Genomic DNA, 19,144 nt, shown 5'->3' on the forward strand with positions numbered 1-19,144 from the left:
CCGGTTGTTTGAACAGATCTGAGTTTTCCAAAAAACAATATAATTGTTATTTTACCTCTTTTTTATGGATGAAAAAGATGTCTAACTGATCGAAGAGGTGATCGTAATTGTTCACATGTTCGGCCGTCGGAGCGTTTGGACCTGGAAATGGTATTTTAAGAGGGTGTTACGTCAGACCTAACAGCAGAGTAGGGAATGACTGAACCCAACAATGTGAGCTACCGAGAGAGGAGAGGGAACATGAAAATTCTTTTACACTCCAAAATGACAGAGTGAGATGCAAGCAAATGAGTGACAAACTGCTATAATTTGATGCTCACTTAAGGGTTTCATCAGTTTGCTTTCAGTCCATGTTTCACAGTAAGTACATGTAGAAGAAGATTATCCTGTGAATGCATGATAGAGAACATTTTAGTTCAACAGCAGATGCATGAATACCTTTAATTGCATTCAGCCGAGGCCCAGGTAGTGTGAGTATAAACGGGCCTGGCCCGCATGGGGAGAGGGGGGGGGGGGGCAAGTACCCTAAAGCACGGGGCACGGTACGGATGGACAGTGTGAGTTCGCCCTTATTCTAGCAAACACAGTAGCCATTGTTTGATTTGCATGTATTTGAGTCTATGTTCAGATGTTGTTGAGGAAGAAGCATCTTAGTTTACTTTTTGACACTTCTGCAATGGATGAAAAGGGGCAGGTGGTGTGCAGTGCCTAGCATGGATTTAACGGTCCAAAGAAAAGATAGTTTTGGACCTGTCATTTGCTCATTGATTAAGGTGCTGCTGGAGAAGCTGCTGAGGTCCTGTCCAGGAGTCAAAGGTGTCTACGTGATGGTCAGGTCAAAAGCTGGTCAGAGCCCTCAGGCCCGCATTGCTGATATGATCAACTGCAAGGTGAGAAGTGGGCTAAGAGGTGGGGTGGCACAATCTGTATTTGGAAGAGGTAAAGGACGAGGTGGGCGGAGGCCTGTATCCCCAGCTATGCGTAAGTTTAAACTAGGGGTCGACTGATAGTTACTGATTATTAGCAGTTAATAACCGATAAAAGACCGATAACTGATATTTGAAACCCATATACAGTGGGTACGGAAAGTATTCAGACCCCCTTAAATTTTTTACTCTTTGTTAAATTGCAGCCATGTGCTAAAATCATTTAAGTTCATTTTTTTCCTCATTAATGTACACACAGCACCCCATATTGACAGAAAAACACAGAATTGTAGACATTTTTACAGATTTATTAAAAAAGAAAAACTGAAATATCACATGGACATAAGTATTCAGACCCTTTGCTCAGTATTGAGTGGAAGCACCCTTTTGAGCTAATACAGCCGTGAGTCTTCTTGGGAATGATGCAACTAGTTTTTCACACCTGGATTTGGGGATCCTCTGCCATTCCTCCTTGCAGATCCTCTCCAGTTCTGTCAGGTTGGATGGTGAACGTTGGTGGACAGCCATTTTGAGGTCTCTCCAGAGATGCTCAATTGGGTTCAAGTCAGGGCTCTGGCTGGGCCATTCAAGAACAGTCACAGAGTTGTTCCGAAGCCACTCCTTTGTCATTTTAGCTGTGTGCTTAGGGTCATTGTCTTGTTGGAAGGTGAACCGTCGGCCCAGTCTGAGGTCCATAGCACTCTGGAAAAGGTTTTCGTCCAGGATATCTCTGTACTTGGCCGCATTCATCTTTCCTTCAATTGCAACCAGTCGTCCTGTCCCTGCAGCTGCAAAACACCCCCACAGCATGATGCTCCCACCACCACACTTGACTGTAGGGATGGTGTTGGGCAGGTGATGAGCGGTGCCTGGTTTTCTCCACACATACCGCTTAGAATTAAGGCCAAAAAGTTCTATCTTTGTCTCATCAGACCAGAGAATCTTATTTATCATAGTCTGGGAGTCCTTCATGTGTTTTTTGGCAAATTCTATGCGGGCTTTCATGTGTCTTACTCTGAGGAGAGGCTTCCGTCGGGCCACTCTGCCATAAAGCCCTGACTGGTGGAGGGCTGCAGTGATGGTTGACTTTCTTGAACTTTCTCCCATCTCCTCACTGCATCTCTGGAGTTCAGCCACTGTGATCTTTGGGTTCTTCTTTACCTCTCTCACCAAGGCTCTTCTCCCCCGATTGCTCAGTTTGGTTGGACGGCCAGCTCTTGGAAGAGTTCTTGTCATCCCATACGTCTTCCATTTAAGGATTATGGAGGCCACTGTGCTCTTGGGAACTTTAAGTGCAGCAGAAATTTTTTTGTATCCATGGCCAGATCTGTGCCTTGCCACAATTCTGTCTCTGAGCTCTTCAGGCAGTTCCTTCGACCTCATGATTCTCATCTGCTCTGACATGCACTGTGAGCTGTAAGGTCTTATATAGACAGGTGTGTGGCTTCCTTAATCAAGTCCAATCATTAGAATTAAACACAGCTGGACTCCAATGAAGGTGTAGAACCATCTCATGGATGATCAGAAGAAATGGACAGTACCTGAGGTAAATATACAAGTGTCACAGCAAAGGGTCTGAATACTTATGTCCATGTGATATTTCAGTTTTTCTTTTTTAATAAATCTGTAAAAATGTCTACAATTCTGTGTTTTTCTGTCAATATGGGGTGCTGTGTGTACATTAAAAGGAAAAAAAATGAACTTAAATGATTTTAGCACATGGCTGCAATTTAACAAAGAGTAAAAAATTTAAGGGGGTCTGAATACTTTCCGTAGCCACTGTATATGCAGCTCTGCCGCTTTGACACAATGCTCAGTTCTTTGCCCCTGTGCCTGTTGGACTTCCACCACTCCAGTGGGTTTTTCTGAGGACCAATGCATGGCTCACTGAAACAAGCTTCTAGCCTGTTCACATCCCAGTGTCAAGTTAGTTTCTTTAATTTAATTGGGCAGAAGTAATTTAACCCTCTGAGGTCTAAGGCTATTTTATCGATTTTGCATACTCTGGTAAATTCCCTATTAAAGGATACTTGCACATAACATAAACCCAAGTGTTTTAAATGGAAATTTTCAGAACAAACTCAGCGTTATGTATAGTGAGGCCCAAATTTGTCCTAGATGTGTAAAGAGCTTATTTGGCCCAAATGCTGAAAATTAAATTCCGCGTTTTTCAAAATTCTTCATATCTCTTATGAAAACACACCTTTACTCATGTGGGATAATTGTTTTGGTGCTTGAAATTAGTTAACCAAAGTCTTAGGCTCACCAAGTAGTGTAGTATATGAATGAAATAGATAAATGTAAAATGAATGTCTGAAATAGAATTTCCTCAATATTGCGTTTTGAGAATAAGTGTTGTCTCTCAGTCTGTTTTCACGATGAGATGAAATGGGACTTCATACTACATAGCTAGCTTCATGGGATGTGTGCAAATGAAGAAAAATAGCATTACAACGGTTTCTCTTCCAAACCAAATATTTATTAGATATAAAAATGTATAATATTTACATAATGTGCATGTTTTTATGCTTCAAATATTCAGCTGTGCCATGTGCTGGTGAGGTGGTGATGGCTGTGGTGCAGGCACAGGACCAGGAACATAGGACAAGGATGATGGCAGACAGAAGGATTTTACTGTTGCGTTCAGTATAAAAATCACATACAAATACAGAAATGCAATTCTATGACTGACGGCTTCATCTGCACAGAACATTGTGCTGAACTAGTGGCCAAAAAATATCCATTCATCTAGACTATTATTAAGTGAAGCTCACTTATCAATAATACAAAACTAAATAACTATTAGAGTGTAATACTTTGACAAAATTGACCGTCCATTCATGACTATTGATACACAGACCACTTTACGCATTGCGCACAGAAGCACACTTTAGCCAATGTGGTCACAACTACGCATCGTTTTTGTGTACTAAAAACACTTACTCATCTTCAAATGGTTCTCTATTCCTCTTGTTCCACTCTGTTGGAGGAATCGACCCTATGGCTCAGAAGAACCATAACCGTCTTAAAAAAAGTCTTAAAAGATGAAACTCTGTGTGCAGAGACATATTGTTGCCCTGTTCAGCACTGAACTGCCGAGCAGCTGCAGCGTTGAGCCGATTTCCCATTGAGAGTCTTATCATGATCCTGTCCTCCCGTGCACTTGTTTTACGTTGACGACCGGCCTTTTTTAGGAACTTAAATGAGTCTGTGTCCTTGTAAAGTTTCAATGTTCTTGAAATCACAGACTGTGAACGCCCAACCTCTCTCTGATAGCTGAGAGGGTCATCCCTTTGGCTTTCATCTGGACAACCTGCTGTCTCAGGGTTTCAGTCACCTTAGAGCCGCTTGCCATCTAGTAAAGTAACCAGGAGAGCTGCAGATAAATAGCATGTGTCCTACAATGAAGTCAATTGTCACCAGGTGCCAGAATAACACCAATAATATCTGTAAGTGTTCTCCAATTTCGCTCATTTTGTTATTTAAAAAAAAAAATGTAAATGTGTCAATTTGGTGTGAATAGTTAGAATACATGGTATGTAGATGTCCACTGCCATCTGTGTGAATGGGGGAATGTGACAAGAAGTGTGAAAGCGCCTTGAGTAATCAGAAGACTAGAAAGGCGCTATATAAATACAAGTCTGTTTACATTTGAGCAATGTTATTAACAGGTAACTCTGTAAGTCATGGAATCAGACTGAGATTATGACCAGCTCTCATACCTGCAAGAAATAACGTCATAGCCTTTCATTTTTTTTCCAGTCATCTGGCTTAATTTTGAGCCAGCAAGCTAATTTAATCTGTAAGAGACTCGACATTACTGTCGACTGGCATTACATAACATATCTCATATGAATGATTAATGTTACATTTGCGGTGTGGTAGCTTAAATAAGTCCCGCCAGCAACAATGGTATTTAAACATGCAACATTAGCTGTCACTCCATACATCATTTTAAACTCCATTAACGCTTAATCATTTTAGTTAACACTGCAGGCTGTGGCAACATTTTTTTACAACTGCCTTGTGGAGGACTGTAATGTTATAACTTTAGAAATATCTGCTGCTTTACATTCAAAATTCAGCGCTGCTAAATCAACCAGAGATGCTCCTGCTCCGCTCCTGCTGCAGCTGCCGTGTCAGATGTCAATCACACCGAGGCTTCAGTGTTGATTGGCTGTTACTGGTGTGACGTATGGCCAATTATATTAGAGGTCGACCGATAGTAGATTTGTAAAGGCCGATATAATAGCCATAGTTTGGAGCAGGAAAAAGCTGATAGCTGATTAATCGGTTGATATCACTCAAGATGTGAATAAATGTAAACTATTCAATATAGCTAATGGATAAAAATAGATAAATAGATTTTTAATAGTTATATATTATCATATGTGATTAATATATCATTGATATTATATAATATTAATATATTTAATTTAAATTGCATGTATTTAATATCTATTCAAATCTACATCGACGATTTATTTGCGCGCGCGTGTGTAAACGTTGACATTTTCCAGACCCCTTTGCTGATGTTTTTATTATGTATGACCATATTTATGCATGACACAGCCATCCTTGCCTTAGTAAACAAATCAAACCACAACAGCAGTGATTTTGAATGAATGTTGAATTATTTATGAGGTTATGTTAGACAGACAAAACAAGTTTTACAACAATTAGTGTTGACTTTACTTTATCAGTTGGTGCAACATGCTGCTGTACACGTTTACATCTGTAGTTTTTAGATAAGAGGAAGAATTAAGAGCCCTGATGGATGAAAAGTGGGACATCAGCCATGCACCACTGACACTACCAACAGTAAGCAGGGGAATATAAGCTTTTCTTCGATTGAAATATATTCCTCTGTATAATTGTCCAATGAATAATACTTGATTTATAATATATAACTGTTTGCTATGTACTGTATCTTCGGTGTCATTTTGACCATATCATTTTCCCACTCAGTTGTTTGAAAGATTGCAAGATGAGCAACCAGGCTTTGCAGAGAAGATTGTAGCAGTGAACAGTGACCTCACACAGCCAGAGCTGGATCTGAGTAAAGAGGATCAGAGCACCCTGGCTGACAATGTTAACATTGTTTTCCACTGCGCTGCTACCATCCGCTTTAATGAGCCACTCAAGTGAGTTTTTCTGTTTGTTTTGCTAAATTTCTTGCTCATCTTTATGAATTTCCTGAATATGTACAGTACATAATTTTCTTGCCTGTTCATCTCTAATGGCACTTTGTAAGTTAACTATGTTTATCACTATGTTTCTTCCTTATCTTGTACGATTGGTAGTAGTTCTTGGTCTGTTGTGTTTCCTCAGTCAAATGAATGGTAATCTGGCAGGAGAATGTGTAATATGGGTATTCTTAACAGCAACTGGGTGTTGGTTCCACAGGGTATTTAATTATTTGGGACTCAAAGGAGATATGCTGATCAAAGATAACACAGTGACTCCTTTTGGAGGTGCTGGAGGACAATGCAAATAGAGTCAGCTCTGAGTCAGCTGCTGGAGTAATCTGTGTGCTCCCAGATGTTTGCACCAGTCATCTGGGAGTGAGCAAAGAGGCTTGTTTTACTATTTGACAATGGAACTACCAAAGGCAAAAATACCAATTAAGACAAAACTCTTGCAAATCCATGGGAGCTTCTGTGTGTACACACCCTACAGTATGAGAGGTTATTTTATTTAATATACGTTAATCATAACTGTCTGCACCCCCCCCCCTCCAGAGATGCAATGCAGCTGAATGTCCTGGCCACCCAGAAGATGCTGGCACTGGCCCACAGGATGGAGCACCTGGAGGTCTTCATTCATGTCTCCACAGCCTATGCCAACTGTGACAGAGAGCTCATTGAGGAAATCGTATACCCTCCCCCCATAGACTACCGCAGACTCGTCGATTCTCTAGAGTAAGTTGATCTGCTTTATCAAACAGTAAAGTTTTAAGTTTACTCTTAAATATTGGGAAAGTGTCTGCCTCCCGAACAACACTTGGTAGTCGGTTCCACAGGAGAGGAGCTTGGTAGTTGAAGGCTCTTCCTCCCATTCTACTTTGGAGACTCTAGAAACAACAAGTAGCCCTGCATTCTCAGAGCGCAGCGATCTAGTGGGTAATATGGTACTATGAGCTCTTTAAGATACGACGGAGGCTGACCAATAAGAGCTTTTTAGATAAGGAGAAGGATTTTAAATTCTATTCTAGATTTTACAGGTAGCTAGCGCAAAGAAGCTAACGCAGGAGAATTATGTTGTCTTCGATTAGTTTTAGTCAGTACACGAGCTGCAACATTTTGGACCAACTGGAGACTCTTAACAGACTCATTAGAGCAGCCTGATGGAGTTGCAAATGCAAAATTGGTGCCAAGAGAGTTGATTTCTTCTCTAATAGTTATAATTTTGTCATTAAAGAAGGTCGTTTCTACTGAGGGTTATAGGAATACATGGCTCAATAGAGCTGTGGCTCTCTGTCAGCCTGGCTACAGTGCTGAAAAGAAATCTAGGTTGTTCTTACTCTCTTCTATTAAAGATGAGTAATAGGCTGCTCTGGCATTGCGGAGGGTCTTCCTATATATTTTTAGACTGTCTTGCCAAACTAAGCGAGGTTCCTCCAATTTAGTGGAGCGCCATTTACTTTCCAATTTTCGCAATATTTGTTTTAATTCACGGGTTTGTGAGTTATAGCATGGAGCTAACTTCCTCTGATTCATTATCCTCTTTTTAAAGGAGCAACAGAGTAGAGTGTTGTTCGTAGTGAGCCTGCAACACTGACAACAATGTGATCAATTTCAGAGAAACTGACGTTAGTACAGGAATCTTGAATATTAGGATAAGGCATTAAATGAAATGCAGATGGAATTGCTTCCTTAAATCTAGTTACAGCACTATCAGATAAACATCTAGTTTAGAAACTTTTGCCCAGAGGTGAGTAGTCCAGTTATATGAATTCAAAAGTTATTAGATAATGGTCTGATAAAATAGTATTCTGTAGAAAAACTATTAAGTCATTGATTTTCACACCATAAGCCAAAACAAGGTCATGGGAGTGATTAAAATAGTGAGTAGGTTTATGTTAGGGGTGGAAAGGTTCACAAAATCCGCTGTTCGGTTCATATCATGGTTTTCGGGTCACGGTTGTTCGGTTCTGTTGTTTTTTTCTATTTCTTTTAGATTCTAAAAATACCATGTATCAGATCTGTAGCATAATAATTAAAAAAAATTTTTTATCAGATATAATCATGCAATCATGCAAAAACTGAAATAATATGGCAGCTTGTTTATGGATTACTGTAACAATCTTAAATTAAATTAAAGTGAGATTTTGAAACAGTAGGAGACACATTGCTACATTTACGCGTTTATATATTTAGTTGGCAAAAAGGTAAACAATTGTTTGCCTTCTAGATAAGAATATAAACACTTTTACATTATTAAATCTTACAAAAAATTAAGAAAATAGGTTTTCTTTCACTAAAATACGCACAAACAGCAATCACTGAACTGGCTGAAATAGGCTACGTCAGGGCTATTCAATTAATTTGGAATTAATCTATATTTTATTTAATTGCTAATTTATACTTCTACTCCTCTACAAATCAGTGGAAATATTCTTCTTTTTACTCCACTACATTTATCTGATTACTTCAGTTACTAGTTACTTTACCAGGCTGACAAGCACATATGAAACATTAGTTTATTAATAAAAAACTATAAAGACAAAAATGAACATAACATAAATGCAGAGTAGCAGGATTTTTCTGAAAATGCCTTATTAACTTCTCTTAACACACAGATATGGATGCAGAGTAAACACAGGCTTCACAGTGACGGAAACAAAAACTTCTGTCCATTCTCTGCTGAACTGGTGGTTTTCTGTGACAACTTTTCTTTTTTCAGAGTAGAAAGAAACATTGATGTGGTGATTTAACCACGGATTTAACCAGACAGAAACGATTGAGAACAACAACAGAGCGAAGCATAGCGAGCTGTTGCCAAGAGGATTCAAAAACCCCCACAAAGAACAGCGTGCGTAGCGGGAGTGTGTGTAGCCTGCCATATGGGCCGACAGAGAGCACATAGAGCAAGTCTCCCAGCGTGCCGGGACTTGATGCGCTAAGGGTAGTGCTGCGACGTAGCGCTAAAACGGATACGAGAAAGGACAGCGGTCATGAAGAAAGGAACAGATTTTTTTTTAATAAACCGTCCCCCCCCCCCTACTTTATATACACCCTGACTAAAACCAATCGTATCTAATAGAGAGATAAACGCAACACTAAGGCTATTGTTATCAACGTCTACGTGAATATTAAAATCTCCTACTATGATTACTTTATCAGATTTAAGGACTAAATTTGACAGAAACTCTGAGAATTCAGATAGAAATTCATAGTATGGGCCAGGAGCAAGTAAAGTTGGCTGCACTGTTTACCAGGTTGAATGTGAAAGACAAAGAACAAGACTTTCAAATGAATTTTAATTTAGTTTAGGTTTAAGGTTGATAAATAGGCCTGAGTCATAAATAGCTGCAACGCCTCCTCCTTGACCACTGCCTCGAGGAATATGAGCATTAATATGACTGGGAGGAGTAGATTTATTTAGGCTAACATATTCTTCATGACACAGCCAGGTTTCAGTCAGACAGAGTAAATCAATATAATTATCTGATATCAGATTATTTACTAATACAGCATTAGATAGCAGAGATCTGATGTTTAAAAGTCCACATTTTCAGATTTGGTGTTGATTTGTAGCAAGTTTTTCTGTAAAGCACTTCTTCTGTTAATTTTTGATTTAATTAGTTTAGATGACCGTGAGGCACACAGCGTTTGTATAGGATACTGAGCTGGAAAGTGCTCCACAGGGAGCGCAGATAGGTGTGTAAGACTACAACTCTGCCTCCTGTGGGTCTGTAGTAAGGGCAGCACAGAGAGTTGTATTAAACTGTGACTCTGCATCCTGATCCCAACACTGGGTTGTTATTGTCATCATTAATCGATCTGACCGATGTGTGTATGATCAACAGTCTTTTTTGGATATACGCTACAATGCCGTGTTTTTAGGATGGAGTTTTAGCAGAGGAGGGGAAGCACACATGCAAGAAAAAAATAGTGAGCCTGCAAAGCGTGCCCTGCCGGGAAGGGCACTTGGGAGTATACACTGTGCTTTTGTGCACAGTTACTCATCTCGAAATGAAAATGTAATTTGACAAAGAAGCAGTTATGAGTGACCTGAACCAGCCAGTGTTCATTTTGACAGCCATTTTAACTTAAGTCTTTTTCTTTTTAGATGAAAGGCAAATGAAAAGTAATTTAACACACTGTAGTATATACACTGGAGATCAAAATTAGAGAACAAATTATAATTACTGGATTTATTCTGAAATACTGTCATTTTTTATTTTCCAGAATTTGATAAAAAATATCCTCTGTGGCTATAACACTGCTTTACTAGCATGTTTTTTTTTGTTTTTTTTTAATAGCCAAGGCACTTCAACAAAAACCTTTATTTTGTGATTAACAGTAACCATTGTATCAGAAGATTTCACCTAATTTCTTAGGGCTATAGGATTAAAAAATGAATAGGAAGTCTAGAGGCCCTTGCTTTCAAGGACTTCAGTATATCTGCGCCCATAGGACATCATTAGTTTCTCACACTCCTCTGGTTTAATCTTGGTCCATTCTTCTTCACTCTCTTCCACAGTTCAGTAACTGTAGTGGGTTTCTTAGACATGACTTTGTTGCCAAGGATTTTCCAGAGATTCTCTATGGGGTTTAGATCTGGTCTCTGGGCTGGCCATTTCATTGTTTAAATATTCTTAGCTTCAAAAAACTGGACATGCTGAAACTGTTTTGCAGTGTGACGGGGGGCATTGTCTTGCATGAAATTTGCAGCTGATTGGGAGACAATTGCAGTGAAGGTATTGCCTGTTGCCGAAGGAGGTTCATATTAGGGTTGTCCTCAAAGCAATTTCAGTCAAAAACAACTGGACTGGTTGTTTGTCTAGGAAGACGTTTCACCTCTCATCCAAGAGGCTTCATCAGTTCATGTACGCATCTGACCAGGCTGGGACTGGTCCGGACCCACCTTCTGCTGCAGAAAACACCTCCGAATGTAACTGACCACACTTTGGGTTCAGTCTTTCCCCAGTCCTACGCCCTACATAATGTTTCCATCAGACCCAAATAAATTGAACGTACTCTCATCACTGAAGGCACTCCCTCTCCCCCCGCGCCCCAGCCCCGTTTGTACTCACACTGCCTGGGCCTCGCGCAAATGCTTCTTGCTGTCCATACGTCATAGCGCCGTAACACGTCACACGCATTGATCGACGGCATCGCGATGCGCCGCTTTGTTTACAAATCTTTCCATAGACCTCAGAGTTTTTGTGCGTCTTGTCCTACTGTTTTTGAATATTTTCATCCGACCAAATCTGCAGTAAACAGTCCGCCTCGGCATCACACCAACGTGAACCTTTCGCCGCCATTGTTGTTTGTTGAATGTCCGCGCATGGTCAGTCTTTTTTTTTTTTTTTCTCTATGTCCGAACAGGCGCACATAAAATTACGTCAGAGCCGCTGTAGGCCTTGTGCTCGTACACGTGCGCGTGCTTGTGCTCATACATGTGCAAACACGCTTTACAAAAGCCCACCTCTCTCAAACGGGCCGTGGAAGGCAAGTTGGCCGCGGCTAGGCGCGGTGCGGTTGCACTCACACTGGTCAAAAGAACTAGGCTTTACTCGTAAAACCTGTTTTGGCACGGTACGGAAGGACACTGAGTGCGACCTTATCTCCAATTTAGAATGCGGCCCTTTCATCCCTTCCTAGGAAATTCAACAATCTAACGTCAATGAACAACTGTTCACAAATGGCCTCATGTGACTCCGACTGTCGTTAAGACTTAATAGAGCACTAAGGTTCCCAGTGACATCATCGGCCTTGTGAAAGGTTAGATACCTGGATCTCCACACCAGGTAGTTGGAGCAGTCCCAGCCTGGTCAGATGCGTTTATGAACTGATGAAGTCCTTGGATGAGAGGTGAAATGTCTTTTTGAGGGAATTAATATAATCTCTGTCCTTGTAGAGTTTCAATCTTGAAATCACAGACTGTGAACGCCCAACCTCTCTCTGATGGCTGAGAGGGTCATCCCTTTGGCATTCATCTGGACAACCTGCTGTCTCAGGGTGTGAGTCAGCTCACCATCTTGCGAAGAAAAGGGCCTGTAGAAAGTCATAATACCCTTTTAAAATAATATATTTTTTGTTCTACAGCCTGAAATGATAATACATAAAAAATATATATTTTTCCAGCTTGATTTGACATCTCGCCATACAACATTCACATTTCAAAATTTCTGTAACTCATTAAAAAAAAATGAAAAACTAGAATAGCAGGGTTGTGGAAGTGATGAGTCCCCAGATGTAATACTTCTACTCCTGAGCAAATCGCACTTGTCACTTTATATCACTTTATATCATCACTACATCACTTTATTTAATTGTACTGTTACTTTCTTCAGTAAGAAATGCTGCTACACTTTACTGTAATTTACTGTAACTTAGTTCTGTAAGAAATGCTGCTACATTTTTAACACTGTTATCACTTATCACTCCTTATCACTTATTTAGTTTGTACTTATCTTATTTCAATATGCTGCTAAACTGCACGGTGCATATTATTGTATATTGTATAAACCGTATTTTTTGGACTATAAGTCGCAGCTTTTTTCATAGTTTGGCTGGGGGTGCGACTTATACTCTGGAGCGACTTATGTGTCAAATTATTAACACATTACCGTAAAATATCAAATAATAGCACCGGCCATTATTTATGTCAGTCACGTAAGAGACTAGGTGTATATCAGCAATTGTCACACAAACACGTCAACCAATCAAAATTCGGCGGGGGCGGGTTATGGCAGAAGTGCATTGTCAAAAAAAAAGAAAAACTGAGAAGGGCTGAACAAAAATGCCACCGAAAAGAAAATCATATACTGCATGTTACAAGCTGGAAGTAGTGAAATATGCAGCAGAAAACGGCAATCGAGCAGCAGAAAGAAAGTTTGGAGTTAGTGAGAAACGTGAGAAAGTAAGGGACTGGCGAAAAGTGGAGGTTACTCTTACTGAAATGAAGAAAACTAAAAAAGCTAATTGCGGGCTAAAAGCCAGGTGGCCACAGCTCGAGGAACAAGTTCATAAATGGGTGCTTGAACAACGTGCTGCCGCGAGAGGCTTGTCAACCGTACAGTTGCATCTCCACGCCCAGGTAGCTGCCAAGGCGATGAATATAAATTACTTTGCGGGAGGACCTTCTTGGTGTTACCGCTTCATGCAACGCAATTGCCTCTCTATCAGAGCAAGGACAACAATGTCCCAAAAACTGCCAGCAGACTTCCAATCCAAGGTAGACAGTTTCCGCGAGTTCATTAAAAAGCATGTAAGTGAGCACAACGTGACACCGGATCATATTATTAACATGGACGAGGTCCCCCTCACGTTTGACATTCCCATGGGCCGAAGTGTTGCAGAGAAAGGGCAAAAGAGTGTCAATATCGTAACAACTGGTCATGAGAAATCACACTTCACAGTGGTGCTGGCATGTTGTGGAAATGGATCAAAATTGCCACCAATGGTCATTTTCAAACAAAAAACCATGCCAAAAATTCAATCTTCCTCACTTGCAGTTGCGTGAATGAGGGTGGATGGTGGTGGAAAAAGGGTGAATGGATCAAAAAATTATGAACTTATGGCTTACAAGGTGCTACATTAAGCGTCCGGATGGCTTCTTTAGAGCATGCAAAGCTCTGCTCAGTTAAAAAATAAAGTGAAAGTTTTCAACTCCATACCTGCCATCATCCCCCGAGGCTTAACCAAAATACTCCAGCCACTTGACATCTCCGTGATTAGGAGCTTTAAGGCAGTCTTGCGCAACCTGTGGGAGCAGTGGATGATGGGTGGAGAGTACAGCTTCACGGCAACCGGGAGAATGCGCCATGCAACTTTTCTGGATGTCACTGGATGGATCGACAAAGCATGGGCTTCAGTGACAACCGAAACCATCCTGTCGGGATTCAGAAAGGCTGGAATAATTGGAACTGCAACTAACGATGACTCTGACGTAAGTGACGTACAGATAGAAGAGGAAGCGGCGCATTGTCTACCTTTTGGAGTTGGCAGAGTTGTTTAGAAGTGACACCGAGGAAGAAGAGTTCAGTGGATTTAGTGATGAGGAGTGACAGATTGTTTGTTAAACGTATAGTGTGTTCTATTTGTTAGTTATTTGAATTACTCTTACCGTAATATGTTACGTTAACATACCAGGCACGTTCTCAGTTCCTTGTTTATGCGTCATATAACGGACACTTATTCAGCCTGTTGTTCTCTATTCTATTTATTATTTATTTAAGTTATTCTAACTTATTGTTACTCTGACCCTTTCCCATCTTTGTATTGAAACTGTTGCACAATAATTTCCCTCGGGATAAATAAAGCTTCTTGAGTCTTGTGGAGGCTCCTTTGGACTGCACTCTTCAAGTCCATCCACAGATGTTCTATAGGCTTTAGGTCAGGGCTCTGACTAGGCCACTCTAGGACATTCACCTTCCTGTCCTTTAGCCACTGTTGTTTTTATGGTGGTGTGTTTTCGTTTGTTGTCATGCTGGAAGCCTGCCCATTTTCAAGTGTCTAACAGAGGGACAAGGGTTTTCCTGAGGAATTTGGGTGTACTTGGCAGCATCCATTTTCCCTTCAATCCTGAATCCAAAACTGCCCAGTCCCTGCTGAAGAGAAACAAGCCCACAACATATTGCTGCCACCACCATGCTTCACTGTAGGGATGGTGTGTTTCGGGTGGTGTGATATGTTTGGTTTCTGCCAAACATAGCGCTTGGAGTTTAGCCCAAAAAGTTCAATTTTGGTCTCATCTGACCATATAGCCTTTTGCTACATGCCATCAGAATCTTCAATATGTTTTTTTTTTTTACGAGATTCATTGTGACATATTTTCAGAAGAAGCTTCTTTCTTGCCACCCTGTCATACATGTTGAACTTGTGTAATTGTTGTCACATGCACAGATCAACCAACCTCTGCCATTAAGACTTGTAACTCCTTCAAGGTCACCATGGGCCTCTTGGTAGCTTCCCAGATAAATCTTTTCCTGGCTTGGTCATCCAGCTTGGAGGGGCGGCCAGATCTATGCAAGGCAGGAGTGAGCCATATGCCTTCCACTTCTGGACAATACTCTGAACGGTACTCAAGAGGGATAGTTAAAGCCTTTGAAATCTTTTTAGGTCCTTCTCCTAACTTTTGCCTATCCACAACTTTATTCCAGGACTCTTTTGAAAGCATCTTTCTAACCATAGTGAATTATTTGTGTTACCATGCACTACTAGGAGTGAAATCCTCAAGGAACAGCTGATTTTATTCTGAAGTAATAAAAAACACCACAGTTGATGTCAGGTGGGGGCCAATTAACTTGGTGTGTGATCTGGAGGGTGATTGGTTATACCTAAGAATTTTTATAATGTTTATTCTAAAGGGACTCATTTCTTTTCCGACACTGCTATTCTAGTTTTTCATTTTTCAAATTAATTTTCAGAAATTTTGGGGAGAAAAAATTCACTTGAATGTTGTAAGGCAAAATGTTCAAATAATGCTGGAAAAATATATATTTTTATGTATTATGATTTCAGGCTGTAAAACAAAAAAAGTGACTATTTAAAAAGGGTATACTGACTTTCTATAGGCACTGTACGTATATTTTTGTTGTGGACTGAGAGAAAAGGCATTTTCTTTATTTATTTGAATCTAGCAAAGGAGCGCTGCATGCTACGGACCTTTCCAATGCGACCTGCCTTTGTAGCACTTTCAGAAGCTCTGGAATCCATTCCTGAACAGTGGTGTCTTTTCTGAACACTTCTGACATAATGAATCCGAAGTGATAATAATGTCTTTTATCCATATATTTATTGTGAAACCAATCACCTTTTCATTTGACTCCCTAGACACACATTCATACAAAGATGAGTTGTGATGGCTAAAAAAATACACTGTTTATAAGTCAAAATATGATTATAATTGTGTAATAAATGATAAACACTCCTTTGCACATTTGGATAGTATTGTATGGATACTATTATGTATCTGCATGGCTATTTCTATATTTAATTTATAATTATTATTATTTTTTTTAATTAATATGTCATATGCTTTGATATAAACCCAGAAACAGGAAGACCTAAGACAGGCAGCGCACTTAGCCAATAGATAGCCCAAACACTACAAGGAGGGGGATGTTCGGCTGTAGCATGCGTGTGTAATGCAGACAGCTGCAGGTTAGTCTGCAATTAAGATTCATTATTAAATGCAAAATGTACATAAGTAACAAAACATCGCAACCTTCTTTGCTAAATGATGAGATCATGAAAATCGCACTAAAATTAAATCATCTCATAACTTCATTAACTTAAAAACGATTCCAATTAGAAATGGCTCTCTCTCTCTCACAGAGAATTTAAAATAGGATTGTCAGGCAGATATCTGATCACAATACACTCTGGTTAGCACAGATGATTATTGTCACGCCACTTGTGTCAACCAACCACTTAACTCCTTTTGGACAGCAGTAACTTAGGAAGTCTCCACTATCCTGGGCTGCAGATGTCCACTGTCCACATCAATCTGCTTGCTGGGAGATGCTCATTACTCATTATCCTGACTATCACCTAGAAAATAATTTTTCAAAAGTTTAAATTGACAAAATCTTCTCGCATCACTCACCGGGTCACACTATTTTATTCTCAGTGGCCTCAGCTGTAATTGTTTTTTATTGCAAACAAGCAAATGTTAACATGCCAAACTATGATTGAACATGTGAAACGTTATATCTGCTTAACATCAGCAAATTTTTATGCGCATGTTAGAATGCTGATGTTGGCATCTAGCTCAAAGCAATGCTCTGCCTAGATACAGCCTCACAGTTCAGCTAGCATGTCTGTAAAAGCCTAGTCTTGTTTTCATCTTTCACAGGATTGATGACCGGTTGAAGTGCTGTTGGTTGTCAAATAAATATAGCAAAATATGAAACCATTCATGTTTCTTTTTCTCTTCTTTTATGGTCCAGTTGGATGGATGATGAGCTGGTGTCTGCTCTGACTCCCAAGCTGATCGGGAAGCGTCCCAACACCTACACCTTCACCAAAGCCTTGGCCGAGTATATGGTGCAGCAGGAGGCCGGAGACCTCAACGTAGCCATCGTCAGACCTTCCATAGTTGGAGCCAGCTGGAAAGAGCCCTTCCCAGTGAGTTATTCAGGCTAGTGTTGCCTTGTTTTTTGTTGATTAATTCTTCATGATGATAATAATGAAGTCAGGGAGAGAATTACAAATTGTTTATTGTAGCCAGATTAATTTTGGAGGCGGTTTAAAATGTACCAAGAAAAAAACTAAATATACTACAGAAATAAAAATCACAATCGTGGTCTCTCTCTTCCCTCCCTTGATATGATCCCTCACATTGATAATAACCACAGGCTAAAGCGTAGAGGAATTTCTTTAAAAAAAAAAAAAAAAAAAAAGCTATTATCATATGACATCCTGTGGGCCCACCACTCGTAGGAGGAACCACTTGGGTCGGGTGTGCTGCTGCACGGGTGGCAGTGAAGGTGAGGGGCCTCGACGGACCAGATACGGGCAGCAGAAGCTGGCTCTGGGGACGTGGAATGTCACCTCTCTGTCAGGGAAGGAGCTTGTGCGGGAGGTGGAGCGCTATCAGTTAGATCTGGTGGGGCTTACCTCCACGCTCAGTCTCGGTTCTGGAACCGTACTCCTGGATAGGGGTTGGACCCTATTCTTCTCTGGAGTTGCCCAGGGTGTTAGGCGCCGGGCGGGTGTGGGGATACTCACAACCCCCGGCTGAGCACCGCGGTGTTGGAGTTCACCCCAGTGGACGAGACGGTCGCCTCCCCCTCTGGGGGCATTGAACCAGATTGGGCAATGTTCAAAGCTTCCATTGCTGAAGCTGCAGCGGTGGGCTGTGGCCTCAAGGTCTTAGGTGCCTCAAAGGGCGGTAACCCTCGAACACCGTGGGGGACACCTGTGGTCAGGGAAGCTGTCCGACTGAAGAAGGAGGCCTTCCGGGATATGTTATCCCAGAAGACTCCGGAGGCAGTTGCAAGGTACCGACAGGCTAGAAGGGCTGCAGCCTCTGCTGTGTCAGAGGCGAAGCAGCGGGTGTGGGAGGAGTTCGGAGAAGTCATGGAGAAGGACTTTTGGGCGGCACCAAGGTGCTTCTGGAAAACCATTCGACATCTCAGGAGGGGGTGACGGGGAACCGTCCAAGCTGTTTACAGTAAGGACGGGATGCTGGTGACCTCAGCCGATGAGGTAATCGAGTTGTGGAAGGAGCACTTTGAGGAACTCCTTAATCCGACTAACACTCCCTCTTTTATATAGGCAGAGCTGGAGGCTGATGGGGAATCATTGTCAATATCCCTGGCGGAAGTCACTGAGGTAGTCAAACAACTACACAGTGGCAAAGCCCCAGGGATTGATGAGATTCGTCCAGAAATGCTTAAAGCTTTGGGTTTGGAGGGGCTGTCTTGGTTGACACGTCTCTTCAACATTGCGTGGAGGTCTGGGACGGTGCCAAGGGAGTGGCAAACTTGGGTGGTGGTTCCTCTTTTAAAAAAAGGGGACCAGAGGCTGTGTGGCAATTCCATGTGTATCACACTACTCAGCCTCCCCGGTAAAATCTACTCCAAGGTGCTGGAAAGGAGGGTCCGTCCTATAGTCGAACCTCAGATTGAAGAGGAACAATGTGGATTCTGTCCTGGACGTGGAACAACGACCAGCTCTGGGAGCATGTCCATCCAGTCTACATGTGTTTTGTGGATCTGGAGAAGGCATATGACAGGGTCTCTCGGGAGGTACTGTGGGAGGTGCTGCGGGAGTATGTGGTGAGGGGGTCACTTCTGTGGGCCAATGCAATCTCTGTACACCCAAAGCGAGAGCTGTGTCCGGATCCTCAAGTAAGTCGGATTCGTTCCCGTTGGGGGTAGGCCTCCGCCAGGGGTGCGCCTTTTCACCAATCCTGTTCGTGATTTTCATGGAAAGGATATCGAGGCGTAGTCGTGGTGGGGAGGGGTTGCAGTTCGGTGGGCCGAGGATCCCGTCTCTGCTTTTTGCAGATGATGTGTTCCTGATGGCATCGTCAGT

The 19,144-nt window shown here is 41.4% G+C and overlaps 1 protein-coding gene across 2 annotated transcripts in view; it reads left to right on the forward strand.

Annotated features, from left to right (window-relative positions):
• The window catches only part of far1 (fatty acyl CoA reductase 1), a 57,252-nt gene that overhangs the window by 12,604 nt on the left and 25,504 nt on the right, over window positions 1-19,144 (forward strand). Inside the window, exons 1-5 of one of the 2 annotated variants that reach the window (XM_083916508.1) lie at window positions 807-890; window positions 5,668-5,747; window positions 5,895-6,070; window positions 6,668-6,847; window positions 17,053-17,230. In XM_083916508.1, coding sequence (XP_083772634.1) covers window positions 5,700-5,747; window positions 5,895-6,070; window positions 6,668-6,847; window positions 17,053-17,230 — 582 coding nt within the window. In that variant the 5' untranslated portion in view covers window positions 807-890; window positions 5,668-5,699. Of the gene's footprint in view, window positions 1-773; window positions 891-5,667; window positions 5,748-5,894; window positions 6,071-6,667; window positions 6,848-17,052; window positions 17,231-19,144 lie in introns of those variants that run through there. The other variant, XM_083916507.1, reaches the window with a different exon arrangement.

This window comes from Echiichthys vipera, assembly GCF_963691815.1.
Source record: "Echiichthys vipera genome assembly, chromosome: 7".
NCBI classification, from domain to species: domain Eukaryota; kingdom Metazoa; phylum Chordata; class Actinopteri; order Perciformes; family Trachinidae; genus Echiichthys; species Echiichthys vipera.